Genomic DNA, 22488 nt, shown 5'->3' with positions numbered 1-22488 from the left:
TAAAAGGATAGAACGTTTCCAGACATAAATCTATTTCTTATAAGTTACAAAACCTTCTTAAGGCCAACTAGCAGTAAGTGTGTGATTAAAAAATAAAGAAGAGGATGGGGGTGTCTAGGGTTTGACCTCGACAAAATATTATGGATGGTCATTTTTCCGCCATCTTTAACACCGTTTTTTTTTTCTATGGTATAAATAAGTTTGTACTTTTTATATTATTAATATTTTATTTATACCTAGCGCGTCGCAAAAATCTCGCCCCCCCCTATAACTTTATTATTTTTTTAGATAAAAAAACGAGATTTGTTTTTGGTCACTTCCTGTTTCACCGGAAATGACTACAGCTTTTGATTTTTAAATGGCACCCTTGCAAAAAAACTAGTACAAAACATAATAAATAAAGGATCAGTAAAACAAATACACAATATTTTGAAATGTGTCTTTATTTAAATCAAATAGCTTTACATCTTTAAAACAAAGAGTAATAATAATCTGGTCAATAATTGTGATTTTTCACATAACTAATTTACTTATATAGTAATATTTTTATTCTCTTTCTCTGTAATTACCAATATATTTCGATTACTTATCTGCCCTTGTATGAATAAACTGAAATCACTCCATGACAATAAAATGTCAACCTGAAATGAATGAATCGAACACCCTGTACATGCAAACTTAAAAATAGCGATACAAGAAACATTTAAGTACGGAAATAATTGGCTTTTATATGTTATCAATACAATTTTCACTTAACCTATTTATATTACAATGCATATCGACGACCTTTCAGTCTCGACACCAAATTGCATATTTTCAGGGCTGGTCCTAGCTTTAGGCCCATGTATTTCATCATCATATCCGAGTTGAGCAACAGGAAAGCCTTACCGTCAATCTCCTATAAAAAATAAACATTTTCGGTTAAGTATTTACATAGAATATAAACGAAACGAAACAACAAAAGATCAATAACAACAAAATTATCAAAACGATTCCAACAAATCGATCCATGCAACGAAAACTATTGTAAGTAATTTTCAGTATCAGTTATTCCTAGAAAAAATGAAACCTCGAGTAAGTGAAGAAACCCCAGTGTAAATCAAAATAGGGTAGACGAAGATAGCAAAAGTAATTAAATAATCAATATATCTAATTATTTTTTACACTAAATTGGGGAAAATCTATTTGATCTAATTGTTTAATTTAAATTTCAATGCTTAAAAACGCAAGGGGGGCGACATGTTTCGGGAACTTAAACTATTCCCATCATCAGGCCCAAAGCTAAAACAATTACAGAGGTCAAATTTATAAAATACAATCACAACAAGTTAAAAAGTCAAAATTTTTTTACAAAGTCAAAAAATTATATCTATCACAAATATTGTTCAATCACAGATAACAATATGGTACGCTAAATTCGAAAAATTAAAAACAACTAGACTAAAATCATAAGGTGAGCCGTATAATCAACTATAAATAATTAGATAAATTGAAAGAAAAAACAAGGCAATAATCAAATCATACCTCAATGCACAATTCAAAGAAATTTACTTAAGCATTGGTTAAATTTATTTTCAGAGATATATTTTTTTATATATTTTTTTTTATTTTTGTATTAGTAATGTAAGTTGAGAATTAATTATTTTAATCTGTATATTATGCTGATATTCAATTTTGTAGGATAAATTTTTTAGTTATGTTAGTTAAGAACAAGTTAAGAATTATGTTTATTTTTTAATTTTTTAATTAGTATATGTTGAATTTTAATTTATATTTCAAATTTATATATTGTAGAAAAATAATATTTACTTTAGTTTAATTTTTAGAAATTTAATATTTATATTCATCTAAACAAAACAAAACAAAAATAAGTAATGTATTTCTGTTCAAAAATGCCAGGTTACTACCCTGAAAACCGATTATTATTGCGAGCGACATGCGAGCAAGTGATTAAACGGTTATCCTCTATCCTCTATATAAGAGGTTTCAGCATAAATCTTAAATCGCCCCTATCCTCGTGAGCGACGGTACGCAACACCCGATGCTAGTTGCGTGCCGAGTAATCCTCGAGATCGACAAAAATACTCGAGACATACCGAAGATATGAATATTCGGGTGACCGAGTATTTTTCACTCGCGTGATCCCATCACTAGAAATTTCTCAGAAATGGCATCACTAATGATAGCAGTAATGGCAAAAAAGTGAGTGCTGCACAGCGGTCGACACCGGCAAAATTAAATAACGCGTTACTTCCTTATTCTATCTCTTTCTCATATAATATTGATCTGCACTGTGATCTGCAGAGTACGTGGAAGATTACGTGGAATCACTCCCTTAAATAGCAAAGCTATTGTAAGTAATTTTCAGTTTAAGGTATTAGAAAAACTGGAACCCCGATATGCAGTAGTAGTAGGACCTGCAATTTGTAGTGGCGTGCAGTGCAAATCAAAGCAGGGAAATATAATTGACGTTAATTTTCGCATAGCGCGCACTTAACTACCGATTTGGGTATTCTCATCTGACGCGCTTAGCGTCTTTAACCACTGCGCTAAGCGACTTGAAGCGGTTGCCTTAGAAGGTCGTTTTGCTTGTCGAACTGCCAGTAAAAAAAGAAAAAAATGTGATTTTGTGCGTTCTCTTGCTCTCTAGTGAAAACTATTTCTTTTTCTATCAATTCCTCAATAAGTAATTGATAATTTACGTCTTGGCAGCTATAAATATTGTTCAAAACATCCAAAATGCTGAGAAGGGTCTTCACCATTTCCCTAGTATAATAAGAATAATGACATAACCATAGACATTCCATAGAAAAATAGGTTGACATACTCAACAATAGGTTATGAAATGTACATACGTAACATTGACATTTTTCATCGTTTTATCCACACTTGACTATTAGTAAACTATTAGATACCTGACAAATTGCGATGCTGCCAATATATGCTCAACGCGTATCCAGAAAACGATTCGCACTGCAACGAGAATATAGTGCTGGATCCGAATTCTGGAACTTTGACATAAAAACGTTACGCTTTCAAAGCAGTAAGCAAAAGTATTCGATGAGCGGAAGGCCAAGCAGTCGATTTTGGTATTCTCGTTGCCGTGCGAATCGTGTTCTGGATACGCGTTGAGCACATATTGACAGCATCGCAATTTCTCAGGTATCTAACTATCAAATGTGGATAAAACAATGAAAATGTCAATGTTACGTGAATTTCATAACCTACTGTTGAGTTATGTCAACCTATTTTTCTATGGATATGTCATTATTCTTATTATACGAGGGAAATGAGGCTTCTTAACATTTTCGATGTTTTGAACAATATTAATAGCTGCCAAGTCGTAAATTATCAGTTACTTATTGAGGAATTTATAGAAGAAGAAGTAGTTTTCACTAAAGAGTAAGAGAACGCACAAAATCACATTTTTTCTATTTTTACTGACAGTTCAATAACGAGGTTCAACAAGCAAAATGATCCTTTAAGGTAGCTGTTTTCAAATCGCTTAGCACAATCAGTAAAGACGCTAAGCGGGTCAGATGAGAATATCCAAATCGGTAGTTAAGTGCGCGCTAAGCGAAAATTAATGTCATATACGCTGAGCGTCTAAAAGCGCTTAGCGACTTCTAAGTTACAGAATTCTGGCTTTGGGCGGTTGTCTCTCGATAACGCTGTAGTCGAAAATGATATAAATATATTTTACGTAATTTCTAGAATAAAAATGCGATAAAAATTCTTATTGCGAATATTTGTTGGATATAATGATATAAAAAAAATATTGCATGATTTTGTGTGGGGTAGGCAACGCCCTTTTTGTCTACATTATATGCACGCCCCTGCCGAACTGAAATATTACTTTTTTAGCTCTTCTGTCAAGTCCTTTTCATACAATCGCCGGGGGAATTACAAAACTTACATGTTTCCTAAACAAATCGGCATAGGAACCCAAATACGAATCGGTGGATTCGATGAACTGGATCACGTCCTCGATGCCCCATTCCTGTGTCGGGATCTTGTTGAGACTAGTCACGGGCGATCCAGAAACACTCGACGTTTCCGTAACGGTCGTGGACGTGGCCGCTTCCTGTTCCGGCACTTTGCGTTTAGCCGGCGTAGGGGGCTGGATATCGCAGAGACCGCATTCTTTCGCTGGTTCCTCCAACCCTAAAAAGATCGTTCTTTATTAGTAAAACTTTATAAATCATTGTTCAAAAAATAAACTCTTTGTAAGTATTTCACTATCTCACTTCGGCCGCGGTTATAATAAAATATATACGGCTATACACAGGGTGTTTCAAAAAATATGTGCCTCTCGTTGGGAGATTCCCCACGTAAAAATAAGATATATATAAGACTTATTAATTTTGTGCTTTTGTTTTTTTTAAATGCTTTGTCGACGAAGCTATTTTGGCTTTTTGTACAATAAAGCGTTATTTATTATTATTAATAATTTTCTATCAACATATGTCCGATTCTGCTTTGTTTCGTAGATACAGGGCGTTAAAGCCTTCCAAGTGCCTTAGCTATTTGAATGACATTTTGAGGGCAAAAGTTACTATAAGTGCTATATATTTTAATGCTAAAAAAGTGTCGACAGATTCACTAGGGGCATATATACCGATTTGGTCATTTTAGAAGTGTGGTCTGGATTTTAACGTGTAAAACAGTGCTTGCGCTTGATGAACAATCAAATGTATTAAGAGATAAAACTTGGGTTGATACATTTCTTCTGTGGTATTGCCGGATCTTGCATCAAAAGTTCAAACCGCACAAGTAGGCGTTTAAGGAAAATGTTGCATCTACAGTTGGAACCTCATTTTTCACAATTAGTTACTCATTTTACTACAGATGTAATAGATTATATTTAGCAGATATATTATCTTCATTTCAGTAGTATACATGAAAGTTTTTAAAATAGTTTTTTTTTTCTACACAATTTTCCCACAAACGTAAAAACAGGCAACACTGTATGCCGCTTTTGATTTTGTCTCATTTGTATTATTCTCTGTCTTACACGTTAAAATACAGACCACGCTTCTAAAATGACTAACTCGGTATAGGTTATCACTGGAACATTTTTCTAAAAAACTGTGCGCCACTGACTTCTTCCTCTTATTAACACAGATGTGTAGGCCGGTCAATGCCGATTAAAAGCTGTCTCTTGATATTATGTCGATTTCGATCTCCTTGATGAAATAAACGCAATTCTATTAATTTGCCTTGATCCAAGTCTAAGTCAAGCAACCTTTAAAACATTTTAATATCATTAAATTGCGAAAGTGTTAAATTAGTATCATAATCTGCCTTAATCCAAGTAACAGAAAATTTTAAAAAATGTAATTTTTTACATGTTTTTTAATCAATCGGCCAATGTGTTAAATAATTACACATTGATTCCTCAGAAAAAAAAATGAAAAAATGTTCCTATACACATGAATGACGAATAATAGGTTTTGAACACCGTTGTGTTTTATTTAATTTATCTAAATACAAATAAAAGTTTTAAGCTACAAAATATGCTTCAATAATAGTGTTCATGCAATTATTAATATTGACCTACTAACTAAACGCTTAAGAAAAACAGCCTAGCCCACATTTTTTTATTAATCAATATTTATTATAGATATTCTTATGAACAAAAGATCTTATCGTGGGGACTGTAATAAAAAAGAACAAAATTATTGGGCGAAACCTACAGTAAGATTAGCCATAAAAACAAGACTACAATCTACAATATGACTACCCATAGACAATTAGTGTTTCTGCCTTCCGGCTTCATCAATACGGGAGGAATCAGCAACGATGAACTAGTGATCCTGAAAAAAGAAAAAGGGCAGCAAACGAGGCACGAGGCACCATTTGCCACCTGGTTACCTGCTTTTCTTTTTTCAGGATCACTAGTTAATCGTTGCTGATTCCTCCCGTATATGAAGCCGGAAGGCAGACACACTAAGTGTCTGCGGGGAGTCATATTTTAGTTATGGTTTCACGGCTAATCTTACGGTGGGTTTTGTCCAATAATTTCGTTCTTCTTTCATAATCTTATGTCTATATTTTAGTTCATTGGGTCTTTAGACATATATTTGCAGCAAAATATCAAAATAGTGTTCGAGAATTAAACTAGTAGCGTTATTGCCACTAAACTTTATTCCAAGTTTTCTCAAAACAAGCTTTTTGGGGTTAGGCCGTTTTTGCGCTGGTAGCCTCAAATACTGAATGTTGAACCAGAATTATACAGGGTCGGCAAATTCTGGCTTTAGAGTGTCGATTTTCGTATGTACAAAAGTACAATAGTATATAGACCAGAAAGCTTTAAAAATTCTGTATTTTGAAAATTTTGAGTCTGTTTTAAAATATGGAATTATTTTATGGGATCGTGATAGTATAAGTCAAAATATTTTCACAGTACAAAAGCGAATTATACGCGTTATTAAAAAATGTGATATCACCAATCATGTAGAGCAATTTTCAAAAGACTTGTGAGTAATGACAGTTTATGTAGTTTATACCGGGTGCGTCTCAAAATTGGCTTACCCCGATAACTTTTTTATTTTTTCACTTAAAAAAACGAGATTTGGTATGTTACTTTATGACATAAATTAGGATTGATTGACGTATTCAATTGTTTTTGGTCACTTCCTGTTTCACCGGAAATGACTACAACTTTTGATTTTTAAATGACACCCTCGGTATTTTTTTACTTTATTCCATAGAAAATAACACTCTAAATAGAATGACATATCATATGTCAACTTTTGACATTTTTGCATATGGTTTATTTGAAATTATAACTTGCGGTAAGTAACGAAAATTTTTGACTCAAAATATCAAGTGTGTGATATCAAATTATTCATAAAAAATGCTTCCATTTGAAAAAATTGAGATATGACTAAAAATACGATTTGAGCATTTTCTAACAGGCCAGGACAAGACACTAAAAACATTAGACGATCAAATCTATTTTTCCAAGACTGTTTGATTAAGAATTAGTGTTTTTAACACAGCCGTGGCACTATAGATTGACATTTAAGATACGATTTTTTATTAAACGAGAATGTCAAAAGTTGACATATGATATGCCATTCTATTCAGAATGTCATTTTCTATCGAAGAAAGTAAAAAATACCGAGGGTGCCATTTAAAAGTCAAAAGTTGTAACCATTTCTGGTGAAACAGGAAGTTGCCAAAAACAATTGAATACGTCAATTAATCCTAATTTATGCCATATATACTAATATACCAAATCTCATTTTTTTTATCTGAAAAAATAAAAAAGATATTATAGGGGTGAGCCACATTTAAGACACACCCGGTATACAATATATGAATGTATAATGCCCCTCTATAACAATAAACATCTTTTTGAAATAAATGATAAGATGAAATACAACATTCGAAATCAGAATTTTAGCGCTACATAAACTAGAAATAATTGTTGATTAAGAATTTAGAAAGAAGATTAAGAACTTGTTCGGGAATAAATTTAAAAAAAATGCTGATTAAATTGGAACCATACACTCTGTATGATTATTTGAATATGGGACTGTAAATTAGAAATATGCATTAGGTATGTAAGGCTCATTTACATTTGTCACTTTGGATGTACAACTTGGATGAATCATCCAAAGTAATAAGTATAAAAAATTGCCTTTCATCACTGTTTCATCCAAAGTGTACATGTACTAAAAATTGAACGATGAAACAAGTTGACGGTCTTCCTACTTTTGTTGAAAGAAGCGTTCAACGAACCGTTGATTCATCCAGATTAAACGGCTAGTGAAAAATGTAAACAGCCGACGCCGACCCGTGCGGCCAACCTCGATATAGAAAACACTGGGAGAGGTGGCAGCCTGCGAAAGATGAAACAGTGAACTGCTGCGAACTGGATGAAAATATGTAAAAATGTTCAATTTGGATGAATTCAGTCTGAGTGATTCATTTTGGTTGTACATCCAAAGTGACACAGTGTAAACTCTGCTTAAGCTAATGATTTACTTTTAAGTTAGTATTAGCTTTTTTTCTCGCTAGTTAACGCTGTTTCGCTTTATTATACAATTTTGAAATAATATAATTAATAAATAATAAAGATGTGTATAATATAATAAATATGTATTATTATTATTATTCTAAAGGAAACAAAGATATAAACTCACCAAACAGATGTTGACAACACCCTAAAGCTTGACTCACAGCCTGAAACACGTTCTCGAAGTCCGACACCGCGTTCAATTGCGGCAACTTGATGGTGTACGTGGTACCCTCGTGGCTCAGAACGACCTCCTCGCCGTTCAGGGCGCTCAACCGGGCCAGAATCTTCTCCGATTTATTTGAGGAGTCCAGCAGCTGACCGACCAGCTTTTTCGCCAAACCAATCGGAGAAGAGTCTTCGATCGTGGTGGCCAATTGAGCGGTATCGATTAAGGGACCGCCACTGCATTTCTTTCTAAAGTAGATCGGTGTAGAAGGGGCCGATGGGGCGGAGGTGTCCGCTTCCGGGGCTTGGACTACATCGGGCACCGAAGAACTGACTGGGGGTGTGGGTGGGAATGCCACGAAGGATGGCCTAAATCTAAACCTGAAAGAGCAAAATGCGATATATAGTAGGGTGGGTCAAAAAACTCTGACAGTGGTAGTAGTCGGACGTACACCAGTGGTCGGACAAAACCTATTTATTAGGAAATAAGTTAAAAATATGGCTTAGTATGGCTTCAAATAATTAAAAAAAACAATTCTACCAATTCTTCCGCTTTGTTCTATAAGCTTGGTGCATTCTCTGCCGGAGAATATCGTAAATAACGAATACATACAAATACACGGGTTTAAATGGCGAGTAAACGAAGAAGTTAGTATATAATTATTCTAAAAGTGTTAGAAAGTATAATTTGTGGAAATTCTAAACAAAAAAAAATAAAAAGGTAAATATTTTGATATCTTCAGATGGTCTTGCATTAAAATTTATTATTCCAGTTAAAAAAAATTAGATGAGTTCAACTACGGTAGCAAGCATAGTTTTATCACCGGTTTCGCTAGCGGGGCATAATTGGAATTTCGGTTTGGTTTGGTCTAGAGTGTTATAACCAAATTTTTTAAAGGTACATAATTATAATTTTAGATGTTCATAAAATATTTAATCACTAGTTGATTAGAAAAGTATACCATTAATATTGCACAAATTATATTTCATCCCCTCATAGCATATATCTATTTAATTTTTTGATTATGTAACGAGCACTTTGTTTACTCACTTGTTTCGTGGAACTGCTTGAATCCATTTTTGCTATTGATCAAATCGGTGTAAGAAATTAGGAAGGTATAAAATGTTGTTTTGGGGAGAGTTGAATATCCGGAAAAGTTGAGTTATTAAGTGTTATTGCATCCAACAACGCCCTAATTGCGCTCTCCTTTACGCGTTAGCATTTTTTTGGGCAATTTTATTAACATTTAAAATTGTCACAACACAACACGACCGATATACCTAGTTGGGATTTTTTTTCATTTATTTTTTACTACCCGAAATAGCGTTACATCACACACACCTCGTACCGGAGTGTTTTATAGTTTCAATAACTGCGCTAGCAAAAAACTAAAATACTTAAATATTATGACAAAACCACGATTTGAATATTATTTTTGCGATCAACATGACGGACGGCGCGCGGCGGCGTAAGATAGGTAGGGATTATTTCTGATTTTTGCCGTTGAAGCGCTGCGGTCGGAATTTGTTGAAATCAACTGAAATGCACCAAGCCTATAACATTTTCTTTGCCTAAGTGCACGGCCACACAGAAAGCGTTTTTTGCGTTTTTAGCGTGAAGCGTCTTTTGGGTCTAAAGCAAAATGACAGGATAATATAGGAGTGGCCCCACCAAAAGCGTCTAGCGGTCGGCGCGCCGTGTCTTGGCGTGTCTCGCAAAAAACGCAGATGAAAACAAATTTGTTTTCTGTAGCGTCTTTAGCGTTTTCTATGAGACCCCGTCATAGGCGAACGTAATATTTAATAATACAATAAAAATAAATTAAATGGTAATAGCATTTTTTTCAGTTTAAGATATTATCTAAAAATATTTTTATAGAGAATATCTACTGTTTAGGAAGATTCTATTAATGAAATGTTGAAAAAGTAATAAATTAAGGGAATATTTTCTTACGCGTAAAAAATAGTTTTTATGCGTAAAAAGTGTTTTTTTTCTGCGTAAAAAAGGTTTTTTTTTAACAGAAACAAATGGTTTTGACACGTAAAAATTAGTTTTTTACGTGTAACAAATAGTTTTTTACACGTAAAACATATTTTTTTGTGTAAAAAAGGTTTTTTACCAGGAACATTAAGTTTTTGACGCGTAAAAAATAGTTTTTTACGTGTAACAAATAGTTTTTTACACGTAAAAATCTATTTTTTTGCGTAAAAAAGGTTTTTTTACCAGAAACAATTAGTTTTTGACACGTAAACGATAGTTTTTTACGTGTAACAAATAGTTTTTTTACACGTAAAAAATATTTTTTTTTTGCGTTAAAAACGTTTTTTTACCAGAAACAATAAGTTTTTGACGCGTAAAAAAATATTTTTTACGTGTAACAAATAGTTTTTACACGTAAAAAATATTTTTTTTTGTGTAAAAAAGTTTTTTTACCTGAAATAATAAGTTCTTGATGCGTAAAAAATAGTTTTTTTACGTGTAACAAATAGTTTTTACACGTAAAAAATATTTCTTTTTACGTAAAAAAGGTTTTTTACCAGAAACAATAAGTTTTTGATGCGTAAAAAAATAGTTTTTTACGTTTAACAAATAGTTTTATACGCGTAAAAATAGTTTTCTACCAGTAAAAATAGTTTTATACGCGTAAAAAATAGTTTTTTACATATAACAGTTTTATTCGCGTAAAATAATAAAAATAGTTTTTTACGTGTAACAAATGGTTTTTTACACCTAATAATTTGATTCGCTTTTAAAAAATTTGTATTAAAATATCAATATTTTTGATAAACACGTGGATTGTTCAAAAATACACGTCGCGTCACTACGTATTTCTAAGCAGTTAACACGTTTCGTTACAACTAGCTCGTGTGTCAGGGCCGTCTCGCTAGCTCGTATGTCACGGCCTTGAATGTTTACTCCCAGCGCGCGTAAAGAAGTTTCACTCCAAAAAGTTTTATAAATCATGTCCTAAAATTGCGTTAGCAACTAGTAATAGATATTTACTATTCTATTATATAATAATTCTTTATTATATTATATTATATTATAATTACAACAAGTAACCACAACACTACAACATAAAAAACTATAACAAGTAACCACAACAATACAACATAAAATAACTATACACATATAAACTAAAATTCGTAAAATAAATGGCAAATTATTATTTTTACACACACCACTGGCTCTAGCAGTAGATTGTGTTTGTCGCCGAATATATGCCCCGGCCCGTCCACAATTCAATCCCAGCATCTTTTATCTTCGTCTCTTCAACGCTAACCGTGCCGATCTCGCCTATCTCTTTCTCACAGGATTGATTGTTGAACGGGCCGGGAATCCACGAGCTTGCCGCGTCTTTTGCGTGTTTTTAATGGACACAAATCGAAAAAAACGCTTAAAACGGTAAAATCGCAAAAAGCGCTTGAGACGCAAAAAACGCAAAACGCTAAAAACGCTTTCTGTGTGGCCGTGGGCTAACGCTTCGTCCTACGTGGGAAACAAAATAGCGCGATTCGAGCGGTGCGAGCGACGCGTATTTATCAAACAACGTTTTCTTACGAAGCTGTTCTAGGTAGGATGCGCGCGATGACGCGCGACTGAAGCGGCATCGCATGCGATTGAAATATGTCGCGCGAATCGAGCTCATCGCCCTCTGTTGTCGCACGCGTCGCCCGCTCGCTTTTGTCGCCCACGTAGGACGAAGCGTCACCCTGAAACCGTTAAAAATTCGGGAAAGTGACCACATGTGTGTGCTTCTTAATTTTTGCCTGTTAAAGATGGAGGTGAGATAGTTTGTAAGGTAATTTAAAAATTTTGTATCTAATTTATGAAGTACTTATAACTTTACATGTATGTAGAATAGTCTAAACATTTATTTCAAATAACAAAAAAGGATACTTTTTAATATTAAATTTATGTGTCCGATAAACTAAATATAATTTTGTTCTAAGTCCAGTAGTCGGACACTCGGACAAAAATAACTCTTTTGTTTTAGTCTTTTTTCTTGATAATTGATATGTAATAATATCTACTGTCTTTTTCGTTTGAAATATAATGAAACATGAGTTTTTGGTAGTGTTTAGTGGTCGGACAACAAAAATTCAACACAAACGCAGATCAAAGGAAATAAAAGTTGTCCGACCACTGGTCAACGCCAAATTTAATATATTTGAGAGGGCGGCCAGTAGCAAGAACAGTTAACCTAATAGGACTGCTCATTCAGCCAAAAGTGTCCGCCAGGTGCATGCGAAAACTACTCGCTTTGTGACGTCATTGTAGTCCTTGTCATGGTTATTACACGGTTATTAGTCCTTACCCGGCAACCAATAATACACACACGTGCGTTATTGGTTGCCGAATGCAAAACGTTCATTATTTAGTTTATTTATTTAAACACCTTATATGTTATGCAGTATAGAAAATTAACTGTATAAATCGTATTAAATACTCGGATAATGCATTTTTAAGAACAGCAGTTCCCAGCATCACTTTTTTCAAGCATTCTTTTTAGAGTACTTCCATATTTTGCTTTAAAATAATTAATGAACAATATCGTAGGCACTTGGTAAGCACTTTGTCACAATCCACAACATAAAATGAACGTATTTATAAACTTTACAGCTCTAAAAACTTTAAAAACACCTTTTTCACATTTAAAATTGACAAAATAATTAACTCAAAATTTCTCAGCTGTTATTTTGATAAGTTTACCATAGGCAACTAGAATACACATTATCATGACAAGGACTACAATGACGTCACAACTGTCAGCTGAAGCGCGGGAAGAGGCGAACGTACGTCTTATGAGGATGAGCAATCCTATTAGTTTACCGTTCTTGGGACAGTAGCCTCTTTTCGACGTCATATTGCAGAGTTCAGACTGATTTTTTATGATATTTTGGTTATTTTCAAGCATGAAGTCTAAAGTAAAGGGAGTTTTCATCAATACAATAAAGATGCATTAGAAAAAACAGTCCAAACTGTCCGAGAAGAGGGAATATCGCGTAAAATATGAAGTCAGTACAGAATTCCAAGTCAACAGTTGCGACTAAGTAAGCGAGGTTTGCAAACGAATGGAACCAGAACTTGTTTTAACCAGAGAAATTAACAAAAAACATTGTTACCGGGATTGAAAACTTACCCGTTTGCGGATTTCCAATAAAAAAACAGGTGTTACTTAATACAGTTGAAAAAATTGTATCTAGAAGAAGAAAAATTGAAAACGCTGTTTACTAATGGAAGCATGAACCGCTTTGCTATCCTTTAAAGATGATTTTTTCATATAAATAACATACAACAAAAAACGGTAAACAATGTTCAAGATTTTTTGCTTTAAAATTATATATACCGGGTGCGTCTCAAAAGTGGTTCACCCCTATAACTTTTTTATTTTTTCAGCTAAAAAATCAAGATTTGGTATGTTAGTATATGACATAAATTAGGATTGATTGACGTATTCAACTGTTTTCGGTCACTTCCTGTTTTACCGGAAATGACTACAACTTTTGATTTTTAAATGGCACCCTCGGTATTTTTTTACTTTATTCGATAGAAAATAACACTCTGAATAGAATGACATATTATGTCCACTTTTGACATTTTCGCATATGAAAAGGGTGATATATCAAAAGTTTATTTGAAATTATAACTTGCGGTTCATAACGAAAATTTGACTCGAAATACCAAGTGAGTGGTATCAAATTATTCGTAAAAAAATGCTTTTTTCGCTAATGAGCCACCCTCGTTCCATTCGAAAAAATTAACATATGATTAAAAATACGATTTGGGCATTTTCTAACTGGCCAGGACAAGACACTAAAAACCTTAGACAATCCAATCTATTTTTCCAAGGCTCCTTGATTAAATATTAGCGCTTTTAACATAGCCATGACACTCTAGATTGAAATTTAAAATACAATTTTTTATTAAGCGAGAATGTTAAAAGTTGACATAAAATATGTCATTCTATTCAGAACGTCATTTTCTATTGAATAAAGTAAAAAAAATACCGAGGGTGCCATTTAAAAATCAAAAGTTGTAGTCATTTCCGGTGAAACAGGAGGTGACCAAAAACAATTGAATAGGTATGTCAATCAATCCTGATTTATTATATACTAACGTACAAAGTCTCGTTATTTTATCTGAAAAAATAAAAAAGTTAAAGGGGTGAGCCACTTTTGAGACGCACCCGGTATATTAAATACCGGACTGTGCAGAATCAGCCCATCACAAAGTGTCCGACTTCTGGTAACTACCCGGCCGGACACTGGCAGGCGCTGTCCGACTACTGACAAAACAGCACTTTTATCACTTAGAACATAATTAAACTCATAGGTAGGTTAAAAAACTGTTATATTTAATGTAAGGCCCAATAACCACACTATCTATTTCATAAAATTTCATTTCCATTCCATCAATAAAGAAAATTTAATCACTCAACTTTTTCTAAACTGTCCGACCACTGGCTAATTCAGCCTATTTAGATTCGATGTATCTTAAGAAAAAGGTTGATAGACGCCTAAAAATTCCCTCCAAGTATGAGCTCTTAATTTTAAGAGGAAGGTCCTATGCCTTTCAGTTTTCTACTTTTTCCTTATTATCAGAAAGAAAAAATCTCCGTAGCTACTATTTGGAAAAAATATCTCGTCTTATATATTTGTAGAAAATTGAATTCTCTACAAAAAAGGTCTCTTACAATTTTTTTGTAACTTCCTCCAAAAGTCATTAAATGTTGAAGTTTGATTATTTTAAGGCAGTTTTCTTATGAATTTATAACTCATTAGCAAAAAATCATTATGATACCCACAACTCAAGGTTTTGTAGGAAATTCACTGCTCTACAAAAATGGTTGCTTATGATTAGTCCATTAAATTAACTGTTGAAAAAATATTCATTGTCAAACTTCAATGCACAATAATTGTAACAGTTTTTGATTAATAATTCCAACAATTCTAATTTACTTTTTCAGTTTCGGAAAAATTTGAACAAAATTTGAAAGGTGTTATATCTGACAAGCACCTTTTTTACACTAAAAAATTCTGGTTACAAAATAGCTCAAACATAAGGTACATATAATGCAAAATGAATATATTATGTTAATTTTTAAGCTGTACTTAAACTGCCGTTAAACGGTAGCTTACTAAAATGCCGTTAATAGGTATGACGTTGTTGATGTGACGCACTTGACGGCTTTATGAAATATAGGAATTATATAAGGACTAACCAAAGCTATCCACCCACTAAATAACCAACTTAACCAACGCAACTAACCTCGACACTAATAAAAAAATTTAAAAAACAAATATAAATTAGTAAAAACCAACCAACCCCACCAAATAACCAACTAACCAATGAATTAACACCCTCCAAATAACCACGCTAACCAACCCGCCAAATAACTAAACCAATCCAACCAAAAAGAGTGAAGCCAATGCAATAAGATCACGCTATAAGCAAAAAAAAATATAAAAAAGTGTTGGTCAGCGTGAGATTTGAACCCCAGACCATTCGCTCACGAACCGATAGCCTCAGCCACGGAGCCACAGGTGCTCTTGCAATATGCTTATGGCTAGGCATTACTTTCCGCCGACATTAAAGACGTCACAATATCTATTAACGGCATTTTAGTAGGCTACCGTTAACGGCTGTTTAAGTACATCCTAATTTTTATCTCCTTTTCTACTTTCTGATTTTCTAACCTACAAATATTTAACACAGTACATACCTATTAGCTCCATTATTATTTTTCTGACCTGGAGGCTGTAAGGGATGCCCTGATTTTGCACACCACCCTACAGGAAAGATATCACGACTATCATATTTGCACCAGTAATCAAAAGCTCCTCTCCATCCATCAAATGTAACGTGAATCTGGTCATTTTTTATTGCCCCAACTGTAGCACAGCATATCAGTTGAGGATTCTTTTTGTCCACCGCTTCTAGTTTTTGGCCAACTTGGAACAAATTGGTCCTGGGACTGGGAGGTTCTTTTTGAAAAACTTTAGATGGAGCCATTTCGGCACCATTTAGTGTTTTTAGCAAAAACATTGGCCAAGAACTAGCATTCATGCGAAACCCTAAAAAGTGTTATTTTAGAGCATTTATTTAAAAAGGTATATGATAAACTTACCAAGAGGAGGCTGTAACATACCACCTGACTTCTCACAATGACCAATTTGGTGAATTTCACTTGAATCAACGAGACGCCAGAAATCATTCTTATTATCACTGCCATCTAAACGTAGTCTTAATCTAGGTCCTAATATACAAATAACAGTAGCAATACAAGTAGACGTTACATTTCTTGGATCTAAGGCCTCCAATTTCATTCCCACTTTAAAATCATTTTGAGGAGGACTTACTGATTGTCTAAAACAATTTTGAGGGGCCGCTTCACTATTGTTTTCATGCAAGTACTCCTCCCAGTCAAACTGTTGATATGTTTCATATTGAAACGGCCCTGGTGAAGCTTCCAACGGGGTAGTTGGAGCAACTGCTGCTACGCGCATTTCCTTCTTCTGATGTTTGTTCATACAAAATGTGGAACAATAGTCTTTCGAAGGGTTACTGGTGATTCTAATTACATTGTCACATTGCAAACAAGCACCACCTTTCATGTATGCTTTTCGAAACTCTGACAAGCATGTTTCAGAGCAGAATTCTTTCTTTCCATTTGTAATAGGAAAAACATATTTCAGTGGGAGTTTCGTTTCATTACACCAAGTGCATGACAGTCCTTTTTTCGGAGGCCGGCCAGGACCCCTCAGTTTACCATTTGCCGAGTTGGACATAGCGGAAGATGTTATGTTTACAACAATTATTCAGTATCAAATGGCCCCGCTTTACATTTTTTATCATAACTTAGATGTGCTGTAATTTAAATTGTAGTAGTTTAATTATTTCACTTTTCAAACTATACTTTAATCACATATCACAAAAATATGAAAAATGAATATCAACGATATCAACAATAGTTTCCATTTTAAAAACAAATGTCAAATGTCAATTAAAAGAAGCTAAAAAGTGATCGTTTAGAATTTTCAAATGGCGAATTTCATGCCACATAGGAAAATTACATTATCCCAAGCTCATGTATGTGTATTGGTGTTGTATTTATCATATTTATCTCTCTCTAATTGATGAACAGATAAAAGATAGAACTTGTTCTGTGGAATATAATTACCAAATAAACTGTCAAATCGGACAGTTTAAAAATCAAGTTTGATACCACAGAATATAGTTGAAATATATTCTATTGACGTCCAAATTTATGCAACTAACATTACATTTTTCAGAATCCGAATATTTTTCTTTTCTATTTTGTGTTTCCTGTTTTACTGTTTTGTGAAATTTAACATTTAACCAGAGAAGAACAGTAGGTACGTTTAAGTTGTACGTTTATTATGCGTTTATTCTTCTCCTTAACGTGAACTCACAAACACTCTGTATTCTTTTACATTTTCTCAAGGCATGTTGAATATATACATGCTAATATTATAAACTGCCGTGACACTCCATGTTGATTTGGTGAGTTCGTGAAATTTACGGTGTTTTGAACTTGATATTTATTTTTGTCCTTCGGTCTAGCATAGATAAAATAACCAATGTACCGCAAAAAGTTAAATACAAAAATTATATAGGGTTTTTAAATGTCTATTGACGAGTAATAAATTTATGTATACAGGGTCGGTCATAAAGTCGTGGCACATCAAAGTTATATTTTTTTAAATAGAACCCCCTGTATATTATTGCCTATTTCAATTCTTCGGTAAAGGTAGAATACATTAAAATACGCAACCAACCGTCATTGAACCGTCCAATCAGATCAAAGGAGTAATCGTTGTAGATCGTGCGTTATCGATGATGTTCGGTACCTGGAGAAATTTGACAATTGACAAGAGAATTAATTGTTTATTATTTTTGATTTTTTAGTTCGTTTAATTTAATAATTACTAAAACCAGTAGTTCGAAAGATATATTTAAAAAGCGTATCGTGTTTCCACTGATTTAACACAGAGTTGACACTTCTCTCTAGTTAATTATTTTATGGTTCGAAAGATATATTTAAAAATAAAAGATAAAAATCCAAAATTAATTATCTATTAACGTGGATTTGGACGACAATAGGTAAGAACACTAAATTTATTTCTATATTCGATATAAACTTGTTTATTAGGTTTTTAGTTTGTGATGTTTCATGTGATGATCATTTTCATGTTCATCGTCTTTGAATTGACATGAGGATATCTATGGAAAAGTAACTAATCTGAAAGTAAGCCAACATATCGTTTGTCCTTTGTGTGCTAAAGAAAAGATTTTCTTTTCGCATCGTGAGGAAGTATTACATCAATTAAAAAATGTTAGGAAGTTGATTACTTGTCATGGAAAAGTATACCAATGGAAATTATTTGTTAAAGAAGTATAATTCTAAGGGTAAATTTTATTATAATTAGTAACCTGTCTATTTTTTATATGTAGATGTTTCAGGTTTTAAGAATAAATTGGTTGAACCCAAAATCTGGAGGAAGTACCTATATCCATACACAGAATATGCCCATTAAGAATACTAGTCCAAATTTGCTTTAATGGTAGGCAATTATTCAATACAAATTAACTTTTTAAGTGACTGAAATATTAAATAGTTTAGAATATGGTATAACAATGTAAAAAAATACTATTTTCAGGAACGATTAGGGCCCGATATATTTGAAACTCATGTTGGACATAGTATTGAGTTGGGTAGAATATTATTCTACGTTAAGTGAGGATATCAGATACCTATTATTGTACTGTATTTTAATATATACATTAGAATTGTTGGTTTTTTCATATTTGTTTTATATATTATTTTACTTACAAGTTATATAAAGTTAACACTAAAATCTACTTTTTGACTTATATAAGTTAGTCTGTGGTTTAATGCGTGATTACATCCACATTATGATTTCAAGTTTTTAAAATATAAATATTATAACTGGCTTTAAAAACTCCATTAAACTGTTAAAAGTGTAATTTATTTCAAAATAAATATACATATACCTATACCTAGGTATATATTAATATCGAAAAATATATATTAATATCGAAAGACATTTTTATTTCCTTAACACCAATTTAATCATCACATACATATGTATAAACATTTATTTACGTTATTTCAAATGAAGACCACAGGAAAAACCAGCTTTGTTCATTTTAACTGGAGCCGAGAAAATGCAATTACGAGTGAACTACTCTGGTTTTTCTCCTGTAGGGCAAAATAACTAAGCTGTAATATCTCTGGGACTAAGCATATTATTATTGCTTTCTTTGATGGTGCCTCGAATAATGCTAACACTTGCCTATAAAATTGTCTCGCTGTCAATTTCTATGAAAATGTAACATATTATCTGGTTTTTTCCGTGTAGTCTTCAAATGATCTAAAAATTCAGCAGGAATGATCCATTATGTAGCAAACACACTGATGTTGAATCATTGGAAGTTTTTTTGTGGGCATTTCACAAATAAAATCAAATGTCTGATCAAAAACTGAAAATGCAAAACAGATAGTAAGCTTTATAAATACATACATATATATAAATAATCATACCTACATCTATTTATGTCGTACAATCCAACCGATATTTTAATATCCTAGCCCAAGTAAATAATCAAAATGCACTTTTATATCAAAAGCAGTAATGTTATCAAGGGTTCCAATTAATATCCAGGATTTAAAAAAACACGATCCTAATTCTTATTATTTTTCTAAATACGTATTGTCTGATAGGCAATTACAAAATATAAATCTGATGTAAATAGAAAAATAAAGTAAAAACTGTAAAAACAGGTAAAAACTCTTCGGTAAAAACAACAACAAAAATTCTAACCAAAGATTTAACCGTCATACGACATGAGCATCACGTGATTGCACAATACCCAACGATAGGGTACGTCCACAGAACAGATACAAATCAGAAATTTCACTTATGGGATTTCCGTTGTCAAGATTTTATTTTTTATGTTATATGCGCGCAGGCGGCACAAAACCATGCGCAAGGTTTTTGTGAGGTTGCCAAGGTAACCCATAATTCTCAGTACTTGAAAAATGTATTTTTATATTATAATCCCACGGCCACATTTCTTCACTCATTTAGCATTTCTTTAACGAAATAAGTGACGCAAGTATACAAGAATTACCGAATATACATAATTATGAGGAATTTGATATATTAGGAAAATTAAAGTATGCTTAAAAATTAACATTATTATTACGAAAAACGCGGCATGGCAACGTCCCTTGAGTGAAGCATTTTGCGACGTAGTACGAAATGTAACAACAATTTACCTCATTTTCTGCACAAAAAAAGTTAAAAAATATTATCATTAAAATATTTAAACCAAAACAATTGAACTTGATTTTAGAATAAATAAAACCAAAGGTAATCGTCAGTTTTGCACTCTATTTTGCTTTACTGCTAAATATAAAAAAAATATTATTGCAATGGTAATTTTTCATATATTTTACGAACATATTTTTTATAAATAATATTTATTTAAAACGGTAAAATAAAAGCAAGTTGTGTTATTAAAACTAAATTTTTATCGATTTTATTTTATATAGATATGTTTCTAAATACGATAGGTTCTTAAATACAGATTTTTTTTTAGATATTTTTAATTAGCAAGTAAGTTTAGTTAGATGATATATATTTATCTATTCTTTTTTTTTAATTTTTCATTTGTATTAATAAATTTTAGGATCATTTACATTTAAGTAATTGTATTAGATTTTGTACCTAATATCACATTGCTACGATTATATGTATAATTTTTACATATTTATAATAACAAATAAAATGTTATTTTATTTCAGTCAAATTGTTTTTATTATATTCTGTCTACATTTTCAAATGAACGTTTGTATTGAAAAAAAATAAAATTGCTGAATCATAAAATCATGACAGCGTCAAGCTTATAGTGGGACCCTGAAATTTACATAAACAGGGTCCCAAACTGCAGTTAAAAGTCGCTTATTCCTATAAAAATTCACTACAAATTAGGTTACTGCAGCAAAATCCTTATTACTTATTGCAAATCCTGCATTTTTTTCCTAGGCCCCTTTATTATTAAGTAGTATGATCGAATAAAACGGCGTCATGATGGCTATGAAATGACAATCGATGACATTTCCCATATAAAATGACAGCGATCTTCATTTCATAGCCATCGCTGAGGCCGTTTTTATTCGATCATACGGCGTATATACCGTATGATCGAAAAAAAACGGCGTCCAGTTGGCTGGGAAACGACGATCGATGACTTTCCCATATAAATTTACATATAAAATGACAGCGATCTTCATTTCAAAGCCAACGCTGACGCCGTTCTTTCTCGATCATACGGTATCATACTGCCACAAAACCCACCTTGTCCGAATTATTTTTGTGATTATTCTCTTTGAAAATTAAATATTAATGTTTATTTCTAAAAAACGAGATACAAAACAATGACTCAACTCAATGAACACTTTTTTTGTAAAATAACGCTTTAAACATTTGAATCAATTGGCATGATTTTTCGTATTATTTTTACACATTATTTATTTTGTCACTACTAAATCTTACTTTTTCAAATAAATACTGTTAAAAAACGAAATACGCTCCTGTCACGATTCACACGTATCTGAGTTCGACCCTGGCTCGTTTAAAGCCATCAACTAATGATCAGCTGTGCGGCGCGCAGGAGGATGAAATCTGTGCGCGAGGAACAGAATTCTTACAACACACTTGAAAAGCACCGACGTTCAGTGAAATTTCTGATTTGTATCTGTTCTGTGGTACGTACCTCTTTCATCTGATTGGACGGTTGGTTGCGTATTTTAATGTATCCTGGTAAAGGTGTGGATCCGGTGGCTGACCTTGAAGGCCATATTTGCTGCATTTGATCATCGATACTACGCAAGCGCACATCTTCGATGTTGCCAATTTGCAGTTTATTTTCGAATTATTTGCAGTTAAAAATTTTTTTTTGAGTGTTAATCAATATTAATACAAATTCTATATAATTAATTTTATAATTTCAGATTTATCTTGATATCCAAAATTAAGATAAGAAGAATAGTGAAGATTGTGAAATGAAAGAATTATGAATATATAAAATTGTAATAATAATAACATTTATTTATATATTTACATTAAAATTAAAAATTATCATGTACGGATTTCTTCTTAATGGTTTTAAACTTATTAGAATTATTTTATTTCTTTCAAGTTATTTAATTTCTAGTTATTTACATTACATTTCTATATAA

General features: G+C 32.6%; 1 protein-coding gene and 1 long non-coding RNA gene across 2 annotated transcripts; one reads left to right on the top strand and one right to left on the bottom strand.

The window, feature by feature from the left end:
• Nucleotides 1-424: 424 nt before the first annotated feature.
• On the bottom strand, nucleotides 425-17198 carry LOC115876920 (polycomb protein Scm). The gene is made up of 5 exons (XM_030892967.1): nucleotides 16327-17198; nucleotides 15922-16273; nucleotides 8154-8575; nucleotides 3917-4164; nucleotides 425-898 (listed from the first exon to the last, which is right to left on the bottom strand). The coding sequence occupies exons 1-5, from the start codon at nucleotides 16985-16987 to the stop codon at nucleotides 767-769; spliced, it is 1815 nt and encodes a 604-aa protein (XP_030748827.1). The 5' UTR covers nucleotides 16988-17198; the 3' UTR covers nucleotides 425-766.
• Nucleotides 17199-18237: 1039 nt separating this feature from the next.
• On the top strand, nucleotides 18238-19013 carry LOC115876919. The gene is made up of 4 exons (XR_004049230.1): nucleotides 18238-18323; nucleotides 18373-18629; nucleotides 18684-18784; nucleotides 18881-19013. It is a non-coding gene; the product is annotated as an uncharacterized LOC115876919 (long non-coding RNA).
• Nucleotides 19014-22488: the final 3475 nt, after the last annotated feature.

Source organism: Sitophilus oryzae, unplaced genomic scaffold, assembly GCF_002938485.1.
Source record: "Sitophilus oryzae breed Bouriz unplaced genomic scaffold, Soryzae_2.0 scaffold_1440_pilon_pilon, whole genome shotgun sequence".
NCBI classification, from domain to species: domain Eukaryota; kingdom Metazoa; phylum Arthropoda; class Insecta; order Coleoptera; family Curculionidae; genus Sitophilus; species Sitophilus oryzae.
The sequence above is the reverse complement of the archived record's forward strand: the minus strand, read 5'-3'. Positions and strand labels throughout refer to the sequence as shown.